General features: G+C 41.9%; 1 protein-coding gene across 1 annotated transcript in view; it reads right to left on the minus strand.

The window, feature by feature from the left end:
* The window catches only part of SNAP91 (synaptosome associated protein 91), a 68,022-nt gene extending 46,834 nt beyond the window's left edge, over window positions 1–21,188 (minus strand). Inside the window, exons 1-3 of the mRNA XM_030448033.1 lie at window positions 20,966–21,188; window positions 1,609–1,751; window positions 477–552 (exon numbers count right to left, since the gene is read on the minus strand). Coding sequence (XP_030303893.1) covers window positions 477–552; window positions 1,609–1,751; window positions 20,966–21,095 — 349 coding nt within the window. The 5' untranslated portion in view covers window positions 21,096–21,188. The remainder of the gene's footprint in view (window positions 1–476; window positions 553–1,608; window positions 1,752–20,965) is intronic.
* Between the last annotated feature and the right edge of the window lie 847 nt (window positions 21,189–22,035).

A 22,035-nucleotide genomic window follows, 5' to 3' on the forward strand; every position in this document is an offset into this window, starting at 1 on the left:
CTTAAGTTTTGCCTAGATCTCCTAAATTCACTACTCAAATGAAACCAGCTATTTTTCTTTATGCTTTTCCCCTACCTTCCCAAACTAAATATTTGTATACACAAACCCTAGAAAGTGCTGTCCCCCCCCAAGCAAATAAATTACCATTTAAGACTGAGTAAAAAACAGAAAACTAAACAGAAAGTTATCTGTTCAATCTGTAGCTGCCATAACAGTTAAGGAGGTAGCTGACCCAGCCCGACTTCAACCAGCATTTCCTAAGGAAACTGTAGTTTCACATCAAATAAAAATTTTGCAGCAACTGTGAATCATTGTTCTCAAGTTGTCCAGCAGTTGACTTGAGCTGTACCCATTAAGTACTTATAAAAAGGCTTCAGTAGCATATTTTTACATTTTTCACATGTTATAAACAAAGAAGCAAATTAACAACAGTATCTTATTTAGGATCTTAAGATTATAGACAGGAGTAGGCTTACCATGAGATCCACTTTTGTCCAGAAAATTGCTGAGATTGAACAATGTGTTTCTAGATGCCAGGTATTGAATAAATCTCTGTAACACAAAGTTATTTTCTTATCACAGGTTGTTTCTAAAAGTTTTGTACTCCCAGCAGGAAGATTACTGGTCTAGATCCAGCATACATACATGAAAACCTGTATTTTTGCTTTGCCTGCAATATCTTCATCAAAACCTTTGTCATCCATTCAGATTAATTATGAATTTCCACTAAATAGTCTACTGCATACATAAAAATAGATTCTGTGCAAATACAAACCAGAATGTGAAACAAGCAGAAAAAAATTGTTAATTTCGAAAGAGGTCTGAGAAAGAATAAGATTTATCTGCTTGCAAAGCAGCATTATTCAGGCTAGACCAGACTTTTCATTGCAGCAGCCCTCAGATTCAGCCAAGGGTCTGTATCAATAGCAAGCAGGCCCCCAGATCAGCTACAGAGGCTAAAAGACTGAAAAAGTTACAGAAAGCAACTCAGAAGTGTGGCCAAAGTGTGGAAGAAAATAGAACAGGAATAAAAGTTTACACTGTGACACTGGAGAAGTTCATTGCATGAAAACACTTAATACACAGATAGGGAGGAACTGTTTCTCTTTAAGTGTGCTTTACATTTTTATGCAGACATACCAGCCAATTCAAGTCAATAAAAAGCAAGGGCAAGGAAAAAGCAATCCAAAAAGGCTATCAAGTTGAGTTTACATCTCTAGGAAGATTTTACTAGTCATGCTGAGAGAGGGCAGCTATTTGGCTGGTGGTACACATGTGCCAGAACATCCCCAGTGACTCCAGTCAAAAAGTCTGAGGTAGTCTTTCAACCTGTGTAGCTCTTTTCAGAGACCACATGAACTGTCATCATCCTGGAAGAGGCTGCTGCACACTTCTATGCCACAGTTTCATAAATGAAGAGACATGATAACTGGCATGCCTCCCACTATGTTGCCAAATGTAGGCTTGCTCCTCATCAAGAATAATCCTTGCTCTTTGTTCTCAAGTCCTTATTGGTTCAGAAAAGTTGTTTTTTTGCACAACTACCTTTTTTGGCTTGGAGTATGCTCAGTGCCAATGTGGTCTTGAGAGCAACCTGGCTGCACTTACCTCATTGCCATGAACCATTAGATGATGTGTGGTAACTAAGGCTTTGAATACGACCACCCAGCTACTATTTGTTGCTCGCTCAAAAAGCGTGTCAGCCATCTGAGGAATATTCACATTTGTTTCATTAGTTGCTTGGATCAAGTCTGTAAGAGAGAGAAAAGGAAGATGGTTAGGTGCTACAAATAAGATGAAAAAGTTTGCAGCATGGCCAAGCTTTGAGCCCACCAAGCTGAAGGCCATAGTTGTGACAAGCAGCAAGTTCACTGCTTATTCCTTACATTTTAAAAACAAACAAAATTTTAAATAGCCCAGAACACTGAGATTATGTTAGTAGACCCTAACAGCAACAGTGGCCTGACTCTTTCATCCAGCAGCACTAGCTTTCCAACAATTCTGTCCTGAGCTATGCCCCAACCTTTCTCCATCTTCATCCCAGATGAAGTTCATCGCATGAGTTTACCTCTTGTGGGTTTTTAATTTAAATGTGGAAATTCACTGCCTGTGGGTTACATGAATAAGTATTGCCAGATTCTTCACCTACAGTTCATATGTCAAGCACATCGAACCCAGTCACATCAACAAAAAGAGAATCACCAGAAATAGATACTCTATTCATCTTAGAGGTTAAAGTTTTACCAGCATACTACAGCACATCTCCCAGAGTGTCTACAGACCTAGACAGCACAACAGTGCACTCAGGAATGCATGAAGACCTCTTAAATAGTAGGAAAGAAGGCATAGACACTAGTTTATACTGAAGAGCAATAATCCTCTGCATGCAACTGCATCTTACACAGAGAAAATAGGACATTAGGCTGGCTTAGGGGAAAAGACTAAAATAAAGCTTTGTGTCCTGTACATTAGGAAGGCACAGACTCATACCAGAGAGCACGTGAAATTAAGGTAAGTGCTTAATTCACATACAGTAGGGCAAACAAGGTTCCCGCTTGCATCACTGTCCCACACCTACTGATAGGCTCTTTGATGTACTACATTCCCTGTTACCTACAAACTCTTGCTAGGCAGCAATGACCTTCTACAAGTGATTTCCTAGGTTTTGAGGCACAGTTGGAAACTGCATACTGCAACTGCAGGACCAAAACCCGTGTGATGCCAGACACGGCCCTGGCAAAACTTCAGGAAACTTCATGCAACACAAAGAGCAGAGAACACAGACTTAATTGTAGGACTGAGGCTTAAAGTTTGAGACACAAACAGAAAGAGTTAAAAATTAAGAAGTTTAACTACTAGAATAAGCATTATGTGTGTTATTACTGAAAATACTTATCTTTTACTTTCCCTAAGACGGCACTATCCATTGTTAATGATTTTCCACACATTTCTTTTTCCCTCTTTCCTAAACTAAAAATGTTCATCCAACTTTTCAAGTCATTCAGTGATGACAAATACTGTACCCCAGAAGCAGACAAGCTATTTTGTGACTCATCCTTGCACACTTAAACTGTGTCTCTGCTATAAACATTCCACAGGAGTTCAGTTCACCTGGGCAGCAGGGTCAATACTTTGGACTTGCTTTCCCTACCCAACAACATCCCATAATAATGGAGGGCATTAATGCTCCTAAGAGTGAAAAGCCAAGGTTCAGACTGCAGACTCCTGATTTTGCCTCTGCAGGGCAGGAAAAGTCCAGAGGACAGGTCTGTCTAGACAGATCAATGAGTCACATCAGCTACCAAGGACCACCTGGTGTGTTCAGAAACCCACACTGCTGTACCAGAAGCATTCAAAAGTCTAGTAGATTAATTTTTTTTTTATTTTCTGGTAAGTGATTTTTATGGGCTTTTTTTCCTCTTCTATTAAGCAGACTCATTTAAGATGAAAAAAAAATTTATAGCTCCCTCAGAAGCTTGTGAAAACTGAAGTGGTTGTATTTAAAATTTTATATGAGCAAAAAAGTTTTCAGTTTTGGGTCAGTGGAATGATTTTCTGTAATGACAAAGAAGATAAAGTTATGTGATCTCTTTGCCAAGTTTGATTTCAAAATGTTTGTTTTAATGGCATATTTTGTTTTGGTTGTGGGCTTTTTTGCAGTACACCTTCTGAAATGTAAAGTTAACTTCTATAACCTCAGTACTATGACCCTTGAAGGAGGCAGTTCTGTGAAGTGTTACAGCAGTAAAGCCATTACAGCAGTTCAAGCTCAGAGAGCTCCAATGATCCTCCTGGAATGTGTTGTAGAAACAAGCCAAGCACTTTTTATTCTGTATTGCTGATTAATGCATTATAGAAGATGGTGTTTTGTAAAAGCCTAGAAGCAAGTCACAAGTGACTTGCTCACTGTTTACCCTGTTCAGAGGTTTTACTGCAGATGACAGCATTTGTCCTCAGTATGAGTGAACATGCATCACATTTGCAAGCTTTCAGTTCTAAGTTTCATCACAAAGCTCACTGCTGAAGAGGGGTGCTATAAATTGTGTATTCCCTTGATGGATGTTAATGAAACCTCAGAGAAGTCCATCCACAGCAATGCTGACAGCAGAGGCTAAGAGGCACTACTCCTGCATGGTACTGCAGCACTCCTCCTAAAGTCACTCATTTCTGCTTCCTCTCCAAACTACTGGAGGGCACGGAATCCCAGTCTGCAGCTTCAAGTGCTTTAGGACACAAGTAATTTCAGTGTTTTGAGTAGAGAGGTGTGATTAAAGTTAAGGCTACTACTTTCAGTGCACAGAGAAGAATATAAACCACAAATAAACATTTTACTCATCATCTGATGGGGAGAAAAAAAGCTAATTCTTGCAGACCCGTTTCCTATTTAGTCATGCCACAAAACTAAGGAATTCAATCTTCCTGGGTTTCCTTCCCCAATACCATAGAGCCTCATCTTAACCAGCAGTCATAAGCATATGGAGCAACTCACAAGCATAGCTAAATTCAATGAACTCTGAGAAGCAGAGTTTGGCGGCTAAGCTGAATTCTAAACTAAAACTTGCCAAAATTGGTTTGACTTAAGAATGGTAGGGAAGAGCAGGTATAAGGAAAAGGAAATGCATAAAATAAAATTAAATCTAAGAACTACATTTCAAAAGATACAGATTCAAACATTTACTGGTGGGACAGGAACTTGGTTTTCACAAGGTAATGAAGCTCAGCCTGCCAAGCAAGTCACAAGCAGACTTGATAGTACAAAATGCATAAAGTTAAGTACCAAGTGAAGAACAGCAGAGCAGAAGCCATATCTTAGAATCATAGAATGGACAGAGTTGGAAGGGAACTTAAAGATCATCTTGTTCCAGTCCCCCAGCATGGGCAGGGACACCTCCCACAGGATCAGGTTGCTCAAGGCCCCATCCAGCCAGGCCTTGAACATCTCCAGGCAGGGGGCAGACACAACTTCCTTAGGAAACCTGTTCCAGTGTCTCACCAGCCTCACAGGAAAGAATTTTTTCCTCATGTCTAACCTAAATCTCCCCTTTTCAAGTTTTAAACCATTTCCCCTTGTCCTCTCGCTACGCACCCATGTAAAAAGCCCTACCCCAGATTTCTTGTGGGCCCCTTTCAGATAGTGAAAGGTTGGCACAAGGTCACCTCAGAGCCTCCTCTATATGAAGCAACCTTATAAAGTTGATTCCATTTGGAGTACCCACAAGTAGGGCAAACAAGGATTAAGGGTAACTTCCTGATGAAGTTTCTGCTACTGCAGGCATGCCTGTCAAATACACTGACAGCTAATCCCCAAACCCAGAAACTGAGCTCAAATGCAAATTGGAAGCAGACTAAGAAATCAGGAATTGTACAACAGTAGCAGCAAGTGCTTTCATCACAACTTTCACAAAAATTAAGTTGCTGGAGAATGAAGACATATACATATACCCTTCACTTGAATCTGTTTGTTCACTGTGGGACTAAATCATAATTGCCCAAACTCAGAACCCAATTTCTTCCACTCACTGTATTTCAGTAGCTGCTGTTCTGAATACTTACTCATTCTAGAGAACCTTGTTTAAATTCTAATTTGGACTTCAATGTACCTTTTTCTAGGTAAGTTTTGAGAAGCAAATAGACGACATAAGAGGTTGTCAATTCTTTGACACCACAACTTAAATCTAAACACCAGTCTTAAGACTTTTTGACTAGCCAGTGTTTTGACCCATCTGCAACTTAAATAGGGAAGAGAAGAAATGCTGGAGTATGACTAACACCTTCATTAATATAAAGACAAATGTGCCAGCTTGAAGCAGATCAGTACAGGATTCAGTGATGAAGACTAAAGTAAGTTAAGACACCTGAGCTATTCATGACCTTTTTAAAGAGACCACTAAAAGATGTGGTTAGTTTTCATGTTTGTAAAGCTCATAAGACGAAAAAGAGAACAGCAAGAAAGTTTCAAAGTTCTCAGAATTTTAGAATTCTTCAGTCTACCTCCTGGCTTTGAGATTTATTTTTTTTTAAGAGATTATACAACACTTTAAAGAATCTTTTATTCCTTTACCTTTTCAGACTGGATTCTGCATCTGGGCAGGGGTTTTTCCATTTTTGTTTTGTGGTTTGGGGTTTTTTGTTTTGGGGTTTTGTGTGTGGGGGTGTATTTTATTTTGTTGTTGGTTTGGGGCTTTTTGTTTTCTTTTTAACTTAATACTTTAATCAACAGACTTGGGATTCCTCAGTTCAAAGTTATTCACAATTTACATTTCAGTATGCAGAGAAACAGCACCAGAGCACAAGACCTCTCTGTTCTGAGGAGGATATTGGTGCCAATTTAAGAGCAGGCTAATTAATTCCAGGTTGAATTAACACACAAGCTACCTCAGCATCTGAACCGTGTCATACATTCAGTTCTCAAACTCTGCCAAATCTGACAATAACCCCCTTACAAACCTTCCTCACTATTACACTGGAGGATACAATAGTCTTCACAAGTCTTTCTTTTTCTTGCTTCTATTTCAATAATTCTTTGAACTTACAGAAAAGGAAATATAGGATTGTTCCAAATACAGGCTACTTAAGAAAACAAAGTAACTTAAAGTATAAGCTTACAAGCCTCAGCTGAATGAAGTTAAATGGGCAAGTAACAGTACAAGTCCTCCTCCTTGAGACACAGAACTGTATCAGGAAGCCACTACATTGCTGTGTTAATCTCTGCAAGAGCAGAACTTCCAGGTTTACAGAAAACTGACCACAAAAGAGTACTGGAAAGCAGAACAAAGTTATAGTTTCTGCTTTTATGGTAACTGCTCATATGAACATCAGCTGATTTTAATGTCTTTGGCTTTTGACTATCAAGCAGTTCCACAAACAAGATTTGGGAATTTATCAATGGGGTTAAAGTTTATCATATACTCATTTTACCCCCGGCTTGGCCCAATATCCACAGACACACCATAATCTGGTTGCACTGATTTCCACAAGCAGAACAGCAATTTATGCTGTCTCCTCCTTCCTCCCCAAAAGGTTACCTCAAGACCTACTACATCTCACCTTGGCCAGCTAGCCTTGCCTTCCATGTTCAGCATCATAACTCAGGGGACTGCTACCTCCTCTCTCCAGCCTCACTTCACAGACCTCTTTTTTCTTAATCATATCTCAGACTCTTCTGAGGATAAATATTTGTTGCAGATCCTTAGATCTGCAGAGGTTAGAGCAGTCACTCTTTGTACCACACGACTCCATCTCACACCAAGACAACCTTCTACACACGATTTCTTCCACTCTGCCTACACACAGGCATGCTTGTACTACCTACCCATAATGTTAAGTGTTTTGCAGCAGAGAAAACGAGTTTCTTCTTCCCTATCAATCACATGAAGAGTCTGTAGAGAGGCAGGGAAGATGACTTCAAGTACCAGATGATTTCTCTTGGAGCTTCCTCCAATTATTTCTCAAGTTGAGAGTTTAATTTGCCTTAGAATCATCTTATCACACACAAAACAGTGCACTACCTTCTTAATCACCAAATACCTGTTTGGAAAACAAAGCTGAAAAACCTACTTCCATTTATATTGCTGAATTTTATTCTAATGCACTTTCATACAGTTTGCATCCCTTCTTCCCCACCATATCAAGACAGGATATCTGGGTTTACATCATCTGCAAAACCCACCCCAGTGCATTAGCAGTATAAAATCAGTTATATTTGATTTGTGTCCCTTCTGGTCCTTAATGATTTATACATATGGCTTTTCCTCCTGGAAGGTTCAGGTGCAGCTCTCTTGGAATGAGGGAAATGAAAGCTAACAAAGGATGTGACCAAAGCAGTGGCCTCTCTAAGTACCGATAATGGGGGAAAAGTAGATTATACTGTATTACAAAAAAAAAACTCTTGCCACAAGCAACTCCTTCAGGTTCCATGCACTATGAATACTTACTACTTAAAAGTTCCAAGAACTTATAACAGCACTGCCTCTGGGAAACAATAACATGCATCACCTTTAGTGTTTACATTGGAGTCCTCTCCTTAAGTGTAGTACAACTGAAAGATTACATTCAGGCCACCTGCAGAAGCTCAAGTTTATTCAGCAGTCCTTGGGGTTTTAAGTGTGGTCTTTCAGGCTGATAATTAGAGTGATGAATATATTTTATGGACAAAGCTGAGACCTTACTGATAACCATGACCCAAAAATTCAGAAGAATAAAAACTTCCATTTTGCTCAGGAATTAAATATCTGGAACAACAGAGCTCTCACCCAGAAGATGGGCTACATGAACTTCCTAGTGCACACATGCCAAGGAAAACAGCTTTTTAGCCTTACAGTCTGAAACCAGAACACTAATCAAATGGGAAAAGGCCCAGGTCAAAGAATCTTGTCTGGTTTCTTCCCAGCCACAGGCACCAGGTTTTTCAAACAGCTTTACTGTAGGAAAACCCTCAGTTATTAAGCAAGGAATCTTTCCCCTAATCAAAGTAGCAAGAAGCTCAGTCTTGAAACTCATTTGTACAGAATTCACTCACTTTGAATCAAAAAACATATTCTCAGGTAAGAATACAAGTTCCACAAAACAGGGAAAAGAGGAGAAATTGCTGCTCTGAAGTTCCTTTCCTCTCACACAGAAATAGATGGCCCTGTTCCAGATTCTCACTCCACCAAAGTCCTAGTCCACAACTAGCTCCATAGAAGCATGTCTGCTCAACAAGAACTGAGCAGTTCTGCTTATGTTTATATGAAACATCAAGTAATTCTGGAGCTAGATGTTCCACTTCTGTTTTACTGATTTACAGTAAACTACAGCTGAGCCACACTCACCACTGAACTACCCTTTTTGCACAGCTCTCAAGAGTTTAAGATGTGTAAAATGCCATTTGCATTTGGGGGGCATCAACCAATGATTATAAGGTTCAAATATAAAAACAATTGTCTTGGAAAAATGCTATTCCACATCCTTCTGTAACATGGAACCTTAGATGCCAAACTCTAGGGGAGTAAGGGACATGGAAAAAAAGCTACTGACATTACAAGTAGCATCTGTGTTAAGCATTTGAACAATAACTTCATATAAAATGGAAATTCAATCCCTGCATGGCAAATCTCAGACATCATTCTACAAGCCATTTCCTTGGGCACATCAAACCTGGAAGCCTTAACCAAAATACATATTAATTTAGAAAAGAACTATTTAACTGTGGCCACCAGCCAATCTTCTGCCAAGCTTTCAAAGCATTTATTCAGTTTCCTCTAAGGAGTAGAGGAATCTTCATCCATGCAAGCATTAAAACCACAGTCCCATGGCATCCTAGGTCTTGCTGCATACAAGAAAACAGGTTTAAAGGGGGTGTGTTGTTGCAAGATTACTGCTTAGAAGGAGAAAAGCCAGTAAGACCTAGTAAACTGACTACTCTAATTTGATATCAGGATTCCAGATGTGGCCCATGATTAGCTTTCCAAGAGGGTGAAGAACCCCTAACATTACCTGTTAGTTGTATCAATTTGTGACTTTTATCTCTCGGCTTTTTCTTGGAGTATCAGTAACAGGATCAACTTCAGCTCTTATCCAGAACAGCACAGCTTCACTAGAAAAGTAAGGATTTCACATTTGCCAAAGCAGCATGAGGTCACTTACTGTAATCTCTGCACTAGAGTGTTTTCTAATCAGCACTTACACATTGGGTTGATCTTACAGTGCAACCACATCTGGCAGAAAGTGGTAATCAGCTGAGGCACAGTACCCAAGCTATTCAAGTCACCATGCTGCTGTCATTTTTATTGTGAGAAAAATGAACTCTTCTTAGTGCTTTCCAGCCCAAAATGATCTAACCTTCTCAGAAACCATTTGCTTCTAACAAACTTGTAGAAGTGAAGCTGTCACTAACCTATCAGCTCTACCCAGAACCATAATTTGTAATTTACTACAAAGCTGAATGAGACTGAATTTATGCTGGAAGCAGCCTGATATTTCAAGCTTAGCACTTGCACATTGTGAATAAATTAAAAAAAAAATAGGGTGGGGATTAGACAAGATGCAACTTCAGTGACATGTTAATTAGCTACGCCCTGTATGCTAGAAACAGGTCAGTTGAGTAGGTAGGCTCAGCAGTGGACATCTAACTTTCAATATCCAAATTTGTGATCTGTGTTTTTTCTGCTCTCTCAGCTGGATGCTTCTGAAAGTCCAGCTATTCTGTCAGTGGGCACCACATGAAGATGCAGGCTGCATCAAGTCACAGCCTGAAAAACAGCCAAACAATGCCAGAGAGCCTGTGAGCTCTCCTGAGCTGGCAATCCACCAGATGCTTAACATGGATTGGAATTCTTAACTGGGAATGAAATGCTCACAAAGTGACAATGAAAGGTCACAATGCAGACAGTCCTGTTGAAAACATGGACTTGTCTGTAGGAAAAAAAAGTGTAGTGGAAACCTGTCTATACAGTCAGTGAAACAATATAACCTCCTAGAGGCATAACAAAGAAGCTCCAACTAAACAGTAAGTACTTTATAACATGGCTGCAATCATTTCAGTCATAATTTGGATTGGAAGGGGACCTTTAAAGGTGACCTAGTACAATCCTGTTCAACCTGACCTTGATTGTTTCCAGGGATGAGACTTTTACCACCTCTCTGGTGAACCTGTTCCAGTGTTTCACCACTCATTGTAAAAACTTCCTATCTTATAACTAGTCTGAATCTAGCCTCTTTCAGGTTAAAACCTTATTCTGTATTACATTCCCCTGTCTCACACCAGTTAAACAAGAATCTGCTTCTTCTGCCACACAGACAGGTGAGCTTAAGTCTCAGAAATTTTGAAAAAAAATAACATCAACTACTGGTAGACTTTACCTGTAGCAAGACGAACCTTTTTTAGGGCACGGCACTTCAAGGTCCAACCAGGTGTTCCAGCAGAGGCTCACGAATAGTGCTCTAAGTCTATAGCCCTCAGGATTGACTAGCCTGGATCAGTGCTATTGCTTCAAGAGCAACTGACCTCTCTGCTGGCTTGCTCAGGACTGAGCTGAGCCTGTGAGTCTGAGCCTCACCTTTTATTGGCCCCCTAATCCTGCCCATGCACAGTGGGGGCCCACCCTAATTAGGCACAGGTGGGCTTAACACAAGCTCATGCCCACTCCCTGGGAATTAGTGGCACCTGGTTGCCTCATTTCACTACATTTACCCTTCAACACAAGCCTACAGCCTTTCATAATCTACAGATTTCTTGCTGCAAAAAAAATTCTCTTAAATTAACAACATCCTCCTGAGAAATGGAAGATGTCATTAGGACTTCTGAGATTTAAAATAACCTAATAGCAGTGGTTGCTATCTAACAGTTGAAGGTCATCAGTGCCTCTGGAAGATGTGCTTGCCACCAGCATTGGAAGTCTCCTATCCAGCTATTGATGAGTGAGGAAGCTGAAATCCATCAGGCAGGCTCACATCCAGGCAGCAAAGCTTTGTTTGAGTAGAGTCAGATCTGTAGGATGGAACACCCTGAAGTGTCAAACTCCAAAGCACAATATGGAGAGGTGAAGTCTTTAAGGCTGCATCTCATAGTACTGCCTAAGCAACTTCCAGCCTCCTGATAAACAAGGTTAGCGAAACTAGCAAGACCCTGTGGCTTAGAATTAAATACCAGATCAGAAAGTCACAGGCAAGGCATTCATATATGAAAGCAGCATTCTGCTTCACATGTCACTAACAAACATCACTCGTGATAAAATGGACATGTTTTCACAACGCTGGCACACTAAATCTGCTGACTTCCTCTGACTTGCTGCCCCTTAGCAGCATGTACATTCTCCTACAAATAGGTTTAGATAAAGCTGTAAAACTTTGAGCTACAGCTAGCATAATCATACTTTGGATTGCAGAGTCATGCAGCAAGATCCAAACCCAAATCTCCATTTGAAAATCTTAGGTTTTAAAACTCCAGGGCTGCTAAGAAACTGATGTACTATGTTAAAGGTTTCACTTATATTCGACCTCTACATAACGAGAAACAGCAGCCTTCAGGGCCAGGAAACGGGCCAGCTGGCTTCCCCCTTTCAGACAAGTCCTACACTCTGAAATGAGAAGTAAAAGGGAGAGTCCTTTTAAAAAAGGTTTGAACTCCCACTTAAGTGCCTCTATGTGGTCTCTTCAATCATGTGTAAAGATGTATCCTCCAGCTACTGCATCCTGCACTGTGGCAGGATAACTGATCACTGCCTTTGAGGACCTTCCGCTAAACTTGTAAACTCCCATACATTTTAAGAATGTGGGCGACAGAGCAGCATGTTTTATTCATGCTTGGAGCAGTCATGTCTTCCTCTCACTTCTACAGAGGACCATTTTAGAACATTCTGTAAACTATCACAGAGACCCGAGATACAACAAAACTCTGCCAGAGGCACCAGGAGCCTGCCAGGCCCTGCAGGCTAACCACTGACCATCTGCTATGGAAGCACCCGCTGCCATCGTGTCATCCACACTCGTGCCAAGCCAAGAGTCGGTTTGAAGTGATCCATGACACTGGCAGTAGTCAAGCCACAGTCCTGTCCAGCTCTTTAGGACAGCAAAGTTTAAGAAGCTTTCTTGAAAAAGATCTTCTTTGGTTCTTCAAATATGTGGTAGAATAATCTTACTTCAAGCGGACACCAAACTCTCCAATCCATCCTTACTGCAGTTTCACATCTCAGTCATGGTTTCCTAAATACCTAGAAACAACTAGCCAAGAAATCTTTTCTTTCTCACTCCTTTTTTGGAGAAAGTAAAGTCACCTTGGCAAAGCACATGGCTCAACTACAACACAGGAGCTCCTGCTTCCTACCTGTGGTAATTTTGCATATTGGCTTATGACCAGGAAAAGAGTTGATTGCCGTGAGACAGACCCGAGCTGCAGACATTTTCTGTCAGCAACTTCCAGTTCTCAGTGCATGAGAGGCAGGGTGTGCTTCCTCGGTGGCCTTCAAGCATGATCATGCCTCTGTACTCCCCAGATCTTCTCTGCAAGGAATATCATAACACATTTGAGTTTTATCAATAGCTAGAAAAAACAGCCTCTAGGAAAGGCAACCAACTGACACACTGCCTCTGCTCAAATTGCCAAATTACAGATTACATAAATATACAACATCAGCATGACACCAGGACTTCTCAGCATACAAAACCTTCCATTAAACTAAGTTAAATGCAGATATAATCTGAAGCAAAGATTGAATTATCCTGGGAAGGGAGGAGAAACAGAAGGGTATTTAATCTTGGTTTGTCCAGAAATCAGTAGTAATGCAGTCCACTGCCACTTCCAATAATGTGCCTACAACTAAGCTTCAAGCCTCAAATGCCCAGTGGATGCATCATTTCCCAGCAGCATAGAAAACACTGTCCTAGTACTTCACCTACAGTCACAGTGACATCTTACAGCTGATGTCCCATACCATTTGTGGCACTGGTCAGATTGCTGCTACACTCCATTCTCCTGGTGGACTACAGCTCTCAGCTGCTTCAACAAATGTGTTTCACAACATAGAAAAAAATTTTATGAGTCCAAGCAGCTTACTGACTACCAGCAATGACTGCAGAATATTCCTCAGAGCCCACCCTTGCAAAATTGGCTTTGTGTTGATTTTCAGTGTTTTCAAGCAGCTCTGCAGAAGCAAACATGATCAAAATAGAGAGATAAAAAGTATTAAAATTAATTTTAAATCTAATTTAGTTAGTTTTAGTCTAGCATGCGGTTTGCAAGACTCCAGAAAAAGCAGACTTAGCCATACTCCACCAACTGACAAGCAAGCCTCTGCCAAGTATTCTGATTGCCTTCTAGCAACTGCCAACATCTGTTTGATTCAGGTTTTATTCAAGCCATCATGCTCTCATCCAAGCAAAATTTTGTTCAGTAAGAAAACCAAGCAACCATGCTAAGTCTGGTCAGGTGGAATACTCTACTATTAACTTACCAATGAAGTTCCACTCCACAATCTTTTTCGTTCTTGCTGACTCAGGGAAACAAAATTACTGCTACAAATCCTCTGCTACAGATCACTGCCTGCGAATCTACTAGGAAGGCTTCTTCTATGATACCATTTAGCTTCAGTTCAGGGTTCAGCACCTGTTCTTTCAGCACACTAGATATCTGTGCTGAGACTCAGACCCCTATTTCCTGGCTTCCTTTACTCCTTGCTTTTTAGTTCTCATGGTATTTGAAATCCATCTCTCCACGCTAGAGAAAATATTGCTCCTAATTTGCAAGAAATGTGTTGAAATTTGTAAAGTCAAGTTTCAGACACTCAGAGGTGAGACTATTATTATTTCCACAGGTACATACCAGAACTTGTGTTTTCCACCCTTACAAGCATCCTGATCTGTGCTTTGAAAAGCAGCTCCAAAAAGAAACAGTCCATGTTCTTTCCATTGGTCCATGACTAATGATACTGTTTGGTTACACTGACTAATCTTTAGACTACAATAAGACTAATGGAAGAGATACAATGTCACAGACACCCCCACCCCACCCCCAACAGTTTTTCGCCACCTCCAGAAACACCAGAGCCAGTTCCTTCACCAATACCGTATGTCCACAGTTGACTGAGGAAGGTCTTTCCCTCTCTTCTTTGGGGGCAGGGGGTATAGAGGGTGCACATGGTAAGATTTTGGTAGCAAGGGGACAATGTTGCTGCTGTGACCTCTGAGAACAGGGGTGACTTTCAGAGGCTCCAGGGGATCTCATCTGTTCTGGCACCACAGATGCTCCTGCTCCTCCTCTGACCTCAGTGTTCCCTCTGCCATTTCTCCCTTTTTATCTCCTCCTTCTCTGCCTGTCCAGTGTTTTCTGCCCATTCTTAAGTTTTCTGGAGATGCCAAGTGAGTAAGTTCAGCTCTGTTCTGCAGTGGGTTCATGGTAGAGCTGGCTGTGCCAGGCATGAAACATGCTCTGGTCTCTTCTCACAGGGGCCACTCCTGAAGCCAACACTTTGCCAGTACCCCAGTACCAGGGGAAGGTAAACAGGGTAGGAAGAAATTAGTAATCTAGAATCTAATAGTCTAATCTAGCAGGAAGAACTTTAGGGAGTCTTGAGCCGCCTGAACATCAGCAGAAAAATACTAAAAGTAGGTATGTCTTGGATATACTACAGTTTCTTCATTCTCCACACAACAAGAAGCAGCGAAGAAAAATAGCATCCAAAATGCTCTATGCCCTTCCAAGTTATCCTGACTGCCATCTACTCTCATGCAGTTCACAGGATCCATCACAAGGCAGAGACATAGAAGTATCAATCAACCAAACCAACAGAGCACTTTCTTGGCGATTTCACAGAATTCCTCACTAGTCAGACAGGCCCAGTTAAGGCACACACAGAAGATGGGAGATTCAAAAGACAGGCTGGAAAATGAGATTGAATTAAATCCCAGGAAATCAAATGGCATGTTTTTTTGTTTATTTAGATGTTCAATCACTGCCACCCAGAATCCAAGGGAGTAACACTCTAAGAATATTATGAGACTGGTCACAGTTATACTGACCCTTTCAAAAAAGAGGCCTGAGTGAAAAAAAAACAGATGCTCTTTTATCAAGGTCTAATGAAAGTTAGCACAGCAGAAAGACCTGACTTGCCCTGGAGGTTGTCCATGACCTTGACACAAAGTATGTTTAACTGAAGGATCTTGATGGGTATTGAAAACAGACTAAGAATACACGTGTTCAGCTGAGGAAAAGCCAAACTCATTTCCTCATTCTCCTTTCCTTCTCATTAGGCATCGTACCATAAGAAGATTAAACACAGAACAGTTCAGATGCACAAGATCCACTGATCCTGCCTGTGTTTCAACCTTTGTATCTCAATACAAACTCAAACTTTTACCCATCCTCAAGCACATTTTGAAAAATTATTAGTTACCCAAGTCTCAGCTTAATTAAAAGGGCAGCCTTCTCTTGGTATTACACACATCTTAAAACAGTATGGGGTTAGAGGGAGGAACTGAAAGTTAATGGCATTTAAGTATTCGAGCTCGACTAATCTAAAAGCTGCCTCATTAGCTCCCTTTACCCATGACAGACATTTCTACTCCTAGTCAGAGATCTACACACCTCCAAACAAAGCCAGTCTTAACACTGCCTTAGGAAAGGGCATCGAAGAAGTCCACAGAAACAGAGTTATTCAACATACACACTGATGACAAGTCCTTATGCACACACAAATATGGGATATTGGATTAGCACATTTAACAAATTAGAGAGGAATTGCTTCCTTGGATTTTTTTCCTGTGCAGGTCTGAAAGGGATTCATTCGGGTGACAAGGAGGAATACAGAGTTTAGGATACAAGCCAGCTGTGACAAGAACCAAGACACTATATTACACCTGATCTTCAATGCTAACTTTGTTTACAAGTCAATTCTCTCAGGCATGGAAACTGTAACAGATTACTGCAATAGAAGATACTGTGACATGTGATTTCATTAGTGAAATGTGAAGGATTAAGCCCAGTTTGTGCAGGGATTCTGTTCTTTGCAATTTTTTGAAGGTTCTTCCACAGCCATAAAGACAAAGTGTCCCCTGGACTGCAGAGCAATGCAGTACTTGTATGTCTGCACTACTCCTGCTAGGAAATGGCCCTCAGTGCCAACAGACTTGGAACACTCCCCAAATCACTTCAACAGTAAACAACTTCTGAAATAAACACCCAAGTCTTCCCTAGCAGCCACTGAAACCTAGTGACTCAGGATAGCTCCACAGACCCCCACCTCTCCCAGAAAAATTGAGACAGACATATGCCTCAGGAAGGAGATCCAAGTTTCTAAGGCTAAGGTGTGGGACCTACCAACCTGATCTCCACTGAGCCAAGGAAAAAAGTGTAACCCATTGCTTTTAGTCAACAGACACTCTTCTCTTTCCACACTAGAGACCACAGTGATTGCAACTTGTTCAGTCATCCCCACAGTTTGCAGGTGCAAGGCAAAACACTGCAGGAAAAAAGTGTCTCCATAAGCAAAATACTGATGCCAGCCCTCGCAGTTCAGTTACCAGTACAAATTAATTGTTTAATTTCCTTTAGACCCTTTGCTTGCCAGCCACAGCCAAACCTGCAAAATCAGACCTGGGATGGAAATACGTTACTACAGATACACAGGTCATCTCCACAGCCACAGAAAATCAAGCCTTGATCTTCACCTGCTTTGTTTCCACATTGCATGAAAATCTCCCAGCTCTTGATCAGGCCTCCCGAAGGGCCTTCTACCTTATGGGAATTATTTTGAAGATGTAAGGAGTAATCACATGGTCTTTTTAGAATACACACTCCAGAACTCCTGCTGCAAAGCAATTTACTCAACAAAATAAGTGAAGGGAAATCCCAGCCATTTTGATCATTTTTAGAAACAGGAACTTGTTAGTACCAACTGCAGACATAACAACCTCACTGGTTTTCAAATCATTTCCATTAATTAAAGTTTCACAGTCTGATTCTGAGCAAGAACTTTAAAAAAAAGAGCTGAGGTCAAGTCTGCTTATTTTTCGCTCATCTGTTGTGTGTTTTAACCTTTGAAAGTGAAGTTATTTCCTTTCTCTGAAAGCTTCTCCCTGTCTATGTTATCAAAGTCAGCTCCATTTGAGTCTGGCTTTTACTTGCCCCACACAATATAAACCTCAATTGAGCCTTAATGTATCTTTCAAAACAATTCTGATAATGAAACTTCTATACTGTGCAGTAGAATTATCCTCACAGTTAAATTACCCCAGCTCATACAGCCTTAACATAGTCCATATATCTCATTCACCTACAATGGCCTTTCTCAGTGCAGCAAAATCAAGTTGTTAATCCCCACTTCTCTGTGGAAATGCTTCCCTCACTTATTGTATCTAATTGCATTTATTTAATACATGATGGTTAGCTGAGGGAGATAAAATCACCACAATGATATGAATTCAAGATGACAAGTTTGTTAAGTCCAAAAGGGTCAGAGCTCTTAATGTGCCAACTGCAATGGTTTGCCCCAAACCATCAGAGCATCCTACATCTACATGCCTTTTCTCCTCACAGGGATTTGGAAAAGGCATTTAATGCCATCTGGCATGACTTTCAGCAGCTGCTTGAAATTCACTAGTATGAGAGGTGGAATTCAAGAAAATGGTAAATCTTAGTAATGGGTATGTGATGGCAAACTCCAGTACTTCACATGACAAGCCTGTGCAGCACCAAAAGTCTATGCCAAGGAACAGCCACTACACAGCATTCATATTAAAGTTTGCACATGCAAAGTCACCATTGCCATACAGAAGACCTCACAAAGATAAACACTTAGCAGCTTAGATTATGTTTGTTCTGTTCTCTTCCCCCTTCTTCACACACACACACACACAACTTCAGCATGCTGCTTATTCCTCAGAGCAAATTCCTTCTAAGCAGTACTTGCTAAAAAAAAACCTGCAACCCTAAACAAAAAAAAAAAAACCAAAAACAAACCAACCCAAAACCAAAATATACTTGTCACCTTTTATCCTTCTATAAGCCTGGAACTACTATCTTCTGCAGAAAACATACAAGGACAGGCATCACTGTGTCCCATCCTCACAGGACTACTTAACTCATGTTGAATGGCTGATGTCTCCACTTAATTTACAAAGCCCAGCTGTTAAGCAGGGCAGTGGAAGATAGGTTGTATGACACAACACCTGAGCACTAAACAAAATTATGGAGTTCCCTAGGGACACAAAACCCCCACACCAACACTAGAATTAGAGCTCTTCATAAACCATCACTCCAACCATCATTCTTCGGTACCTTAATAGTTTAATTCTTTGCACTTTGACTCAATTTATCTCAATGCATTGGCAAGTTTTACCTTTCATGCCCATCTTAAACATTACTTATTCAACTTGAAATCCATCCAGCTATGTGGCTCAGATCTACTTCCATCTAGCAGGACCTCCTGCTTGCATGGGGGCATTGCTCTTTCAGGATGAACTTCTAATTTACTGTCATTACAATATGTTAGCTCACTTTAAAACTTGTAAACAAGATACTGGAGTTCAATAAATTGTTTATCATCAATTCACAGTTATGAGGAGCTGCCTCTGTTTTAAGCACCTGAGAATATTGTTTTCTTTTACAATCTGAATTTTATTTTCATGTAGTCCACAATTTTGATTGTGCATACCTCCCACTGACAAGATTTTGTCTTTAATGATACCAGATAGTAATACCCTCAACTGTTTATACAGCTTGGAAAAGAGAGGGGCAAATTAAGAGGGTTATAATGATAATTTATCTTTCTCTTTTGTAGCTTACATGCAGGTAGGTATGAAACTGCATGGAATGCTACAGCTTCAGTCTCCCCCCTGCTCATTTTCTGAAGTAGTAATATAAGCACTTATATCCGAACACAAACCCTTTCCAGACCTTAATACAGCACTGGAAAACCACTTCTACCTTACTTTAATCTTGCCTATTCCAGATAATACTTTTATTTCTATATATATATGTATCCACATACAGGTGTCTGTGTATGTATATAAATACACACACAGAAAGGCAGCATGCTTTTAAATATCAGCTATATGTTTCTGGTTTTTTAATCTAAAGCTTCCAGTAACAGACCAGACACAATCTACAGATTAAGATGTGTGGACAGCTACCAAACAGCAATACAGGAGACATCAAAAACCTAGGTGATTTTTTAAAATATACAAGAAAACAAGAAAGAATATTTGATATGGAGACTGCTGATCTGTTTAAACAAGGGGTTAGATTCAAGTCAGTCTTCAATGAGTGCTGCTTATATCAGCACCTCTTCAACACACATGCAAGGGGTTTTGGTATTTAGATATACTAGAAGACTGGCATTCTGTTGTCCACTTTAGGGATTAGCTATGACATTATTATAACAGAAATCTGGAATTATTTTCCATAATACTTCTTCCTTTTAAGAAATACAGCATTATCAGAATTGTACTTGCATCCACCTGCACCAGCACTACTTAGTAACAGCCACCAGCCAAAAGACTGCTAGGTATAAAACCTACTGATGTTTACTTGAAATTATTTCTTACTACGTGCAAAAAACCCAAAACCAACCAAACAAACAAAAAACTGTATGGAAAAGCATTTAATTTTAGACATTAAAACCTGCTGTTGATCTACTGAGTTCAATGCTGAACAAAGTTACTACTGGTAAACAAGGCCAATTAATATCACACAATTAAATTCTTTCACTAATCTATTCCTTGGTGTCTCCAAGCAGGGACTGACAGTTGAGTGGGTAGAAAAGACAATTGTCAAGACAAAACATCACTAGCTCATTGTTTTTTAAGAAATGTTTTGATTCCAACCGTGGTTCATGCATTAACTAGCCAATGCCAGTCCAAAATAGATCATAAATCTGTGAGACAAAACCACCAGCCATCTTCAATAAAACATGACGAAAACTACTGAACAGGTCATGAAGTTCCTGTCACATATTTGGGACCTCAGCAACAGCCCTTAAACTCTCCAAAGGCTATCCCCATTTACAGCACAGCATTATCCAAGTGCCTTGCCATTTAAGCACACCACCGTGTGAACCTCTTCAGAAGTCTGCTCTGGAGATGACCACACTCCTACTATGGCTTGGCCACACTCCTGGCATGGCATTTATGTCTCTTCCAAGCTTAATCCTGACCAATGCAGGCAGTGGCAAGTGCATGTCCCTTTTGCTGTCTGTCAAATTCCCTCTGCTCTTGCTGAGGCCCTGGCTCCACAAGAAACATTTTGCACTGCCTTCCTCGATAAAAGGCAAAAGGTCGTATGAAAAAAGAACAAAAAATGGCCGAATGAGCAGTATTATGCAATAAGAGAAGAAATGCAATACTACTCATCCTCCCATGAACATTTCTCATAACCTTTAGTGTCTGCAAACTGGATTACAGCATGACTGACAGCTAGAAGGCACATTACAGAGCCCAGCGGCCAGCCTCCTCAGCCCCGGCTCTTCCACTGGGGATAGGAAAAAGGGATGCTCACAGTCCAGGTGCTTTTTCTTGGGCCCCATCACTTCATGCGTGGTGGCTTTGCAGACGGCTCTGGCTACGGCTGATCCCGTAACGCTGTACTGAGCAGCTGCGATGCGATCTGTCAGCGTCTGACCCGACATCTTCGCTGGCGTGCCTGCTGCTGCCTGCTCTGCAGAGGCGGAAAACACGGGAGGGGAAGGGGAGATTCCGGGTTTATCGCCGAGTGGAGGCGGAAAAGGGGGGGGATGGGGGGACAGACAGCAGAGACACGCAGGGACACACACACAGCCACGAACCACGCACAATGGTCCTTCAGGCAGCCCGGCCCCTCCCGAGAAGCAGCCTTCCCCCCCGCAAACCACCCCCCCGTTGTGTAAGCTTTTGCCACGCCAGAAGCCGCCTGGGGCAAAAATAAAGGGTATTTCAGGCGTTGCAGGGAGAGGATGAAGGGGAAATAATGACGGTAGCAGAAGGAGGCTGCACACCAATATATAACGTACAAGCCTTCTCCAGGAGGGGAGGGCAGGGGGGGGAGGCTCCCCCACTCTCCACACCACCTGCCCCGGCAGCGCCCGCCCCCCGAGCCGGCCCGCGGGGGAGCTCCCACCGCGCCCCGGCCCCGCCGCAGCGCCTGCCCTGCCGCCTCCCCGTGAGGGGATTATGGCACCGTTGCGCCATGTTATGCCCTCCCGGTGTCTCCCTCCCACCGTCATCCCCCCCCTGGCTCCCCTGACACCTCCACCCACCCCCACCCAGGGGAGCCGCTGGATGCGGCGGTGCCCAGCGCCATGCAGCAGCCCGGGGCGGCGCGGCTCGGGGAGAAGCGGATGAAAGCGAGCGCCAGCGGCCGACCTGTCAAGTGCGTCCTTCCCTATCGTCCTCCGGCCGCCGCCGCCGCTCCGGGGAGGGCACCGCTGCCTCCCGCCGCGACCGTTCCCCGGCCCGGCCCGCCGCGCTGCCCGTTAGCGAGGGGCTCCGCGGCGCGGCAGCTCCCCCTCACCTCACCTTCCCTTTCCCTTTTCCCCCCCTCCCTCCCTCCCCCCGAGCCCGGTAACTCCAGGTGCGGGGCGGGCTGCCCGC

This window comes from Calypte anna, chromosome 3 (genome assembly GCF_003957555.1).
Source record: "Calypte anna isolate BGI_N300 chromosome 3, bCalAnn1_v1.p, whole genome shotgun sequence".
NCBI lineage: Eukaryota > Metazoa > Chordata > Aves > Apodiformes > Trochilidae > Calypte > Calypte anna.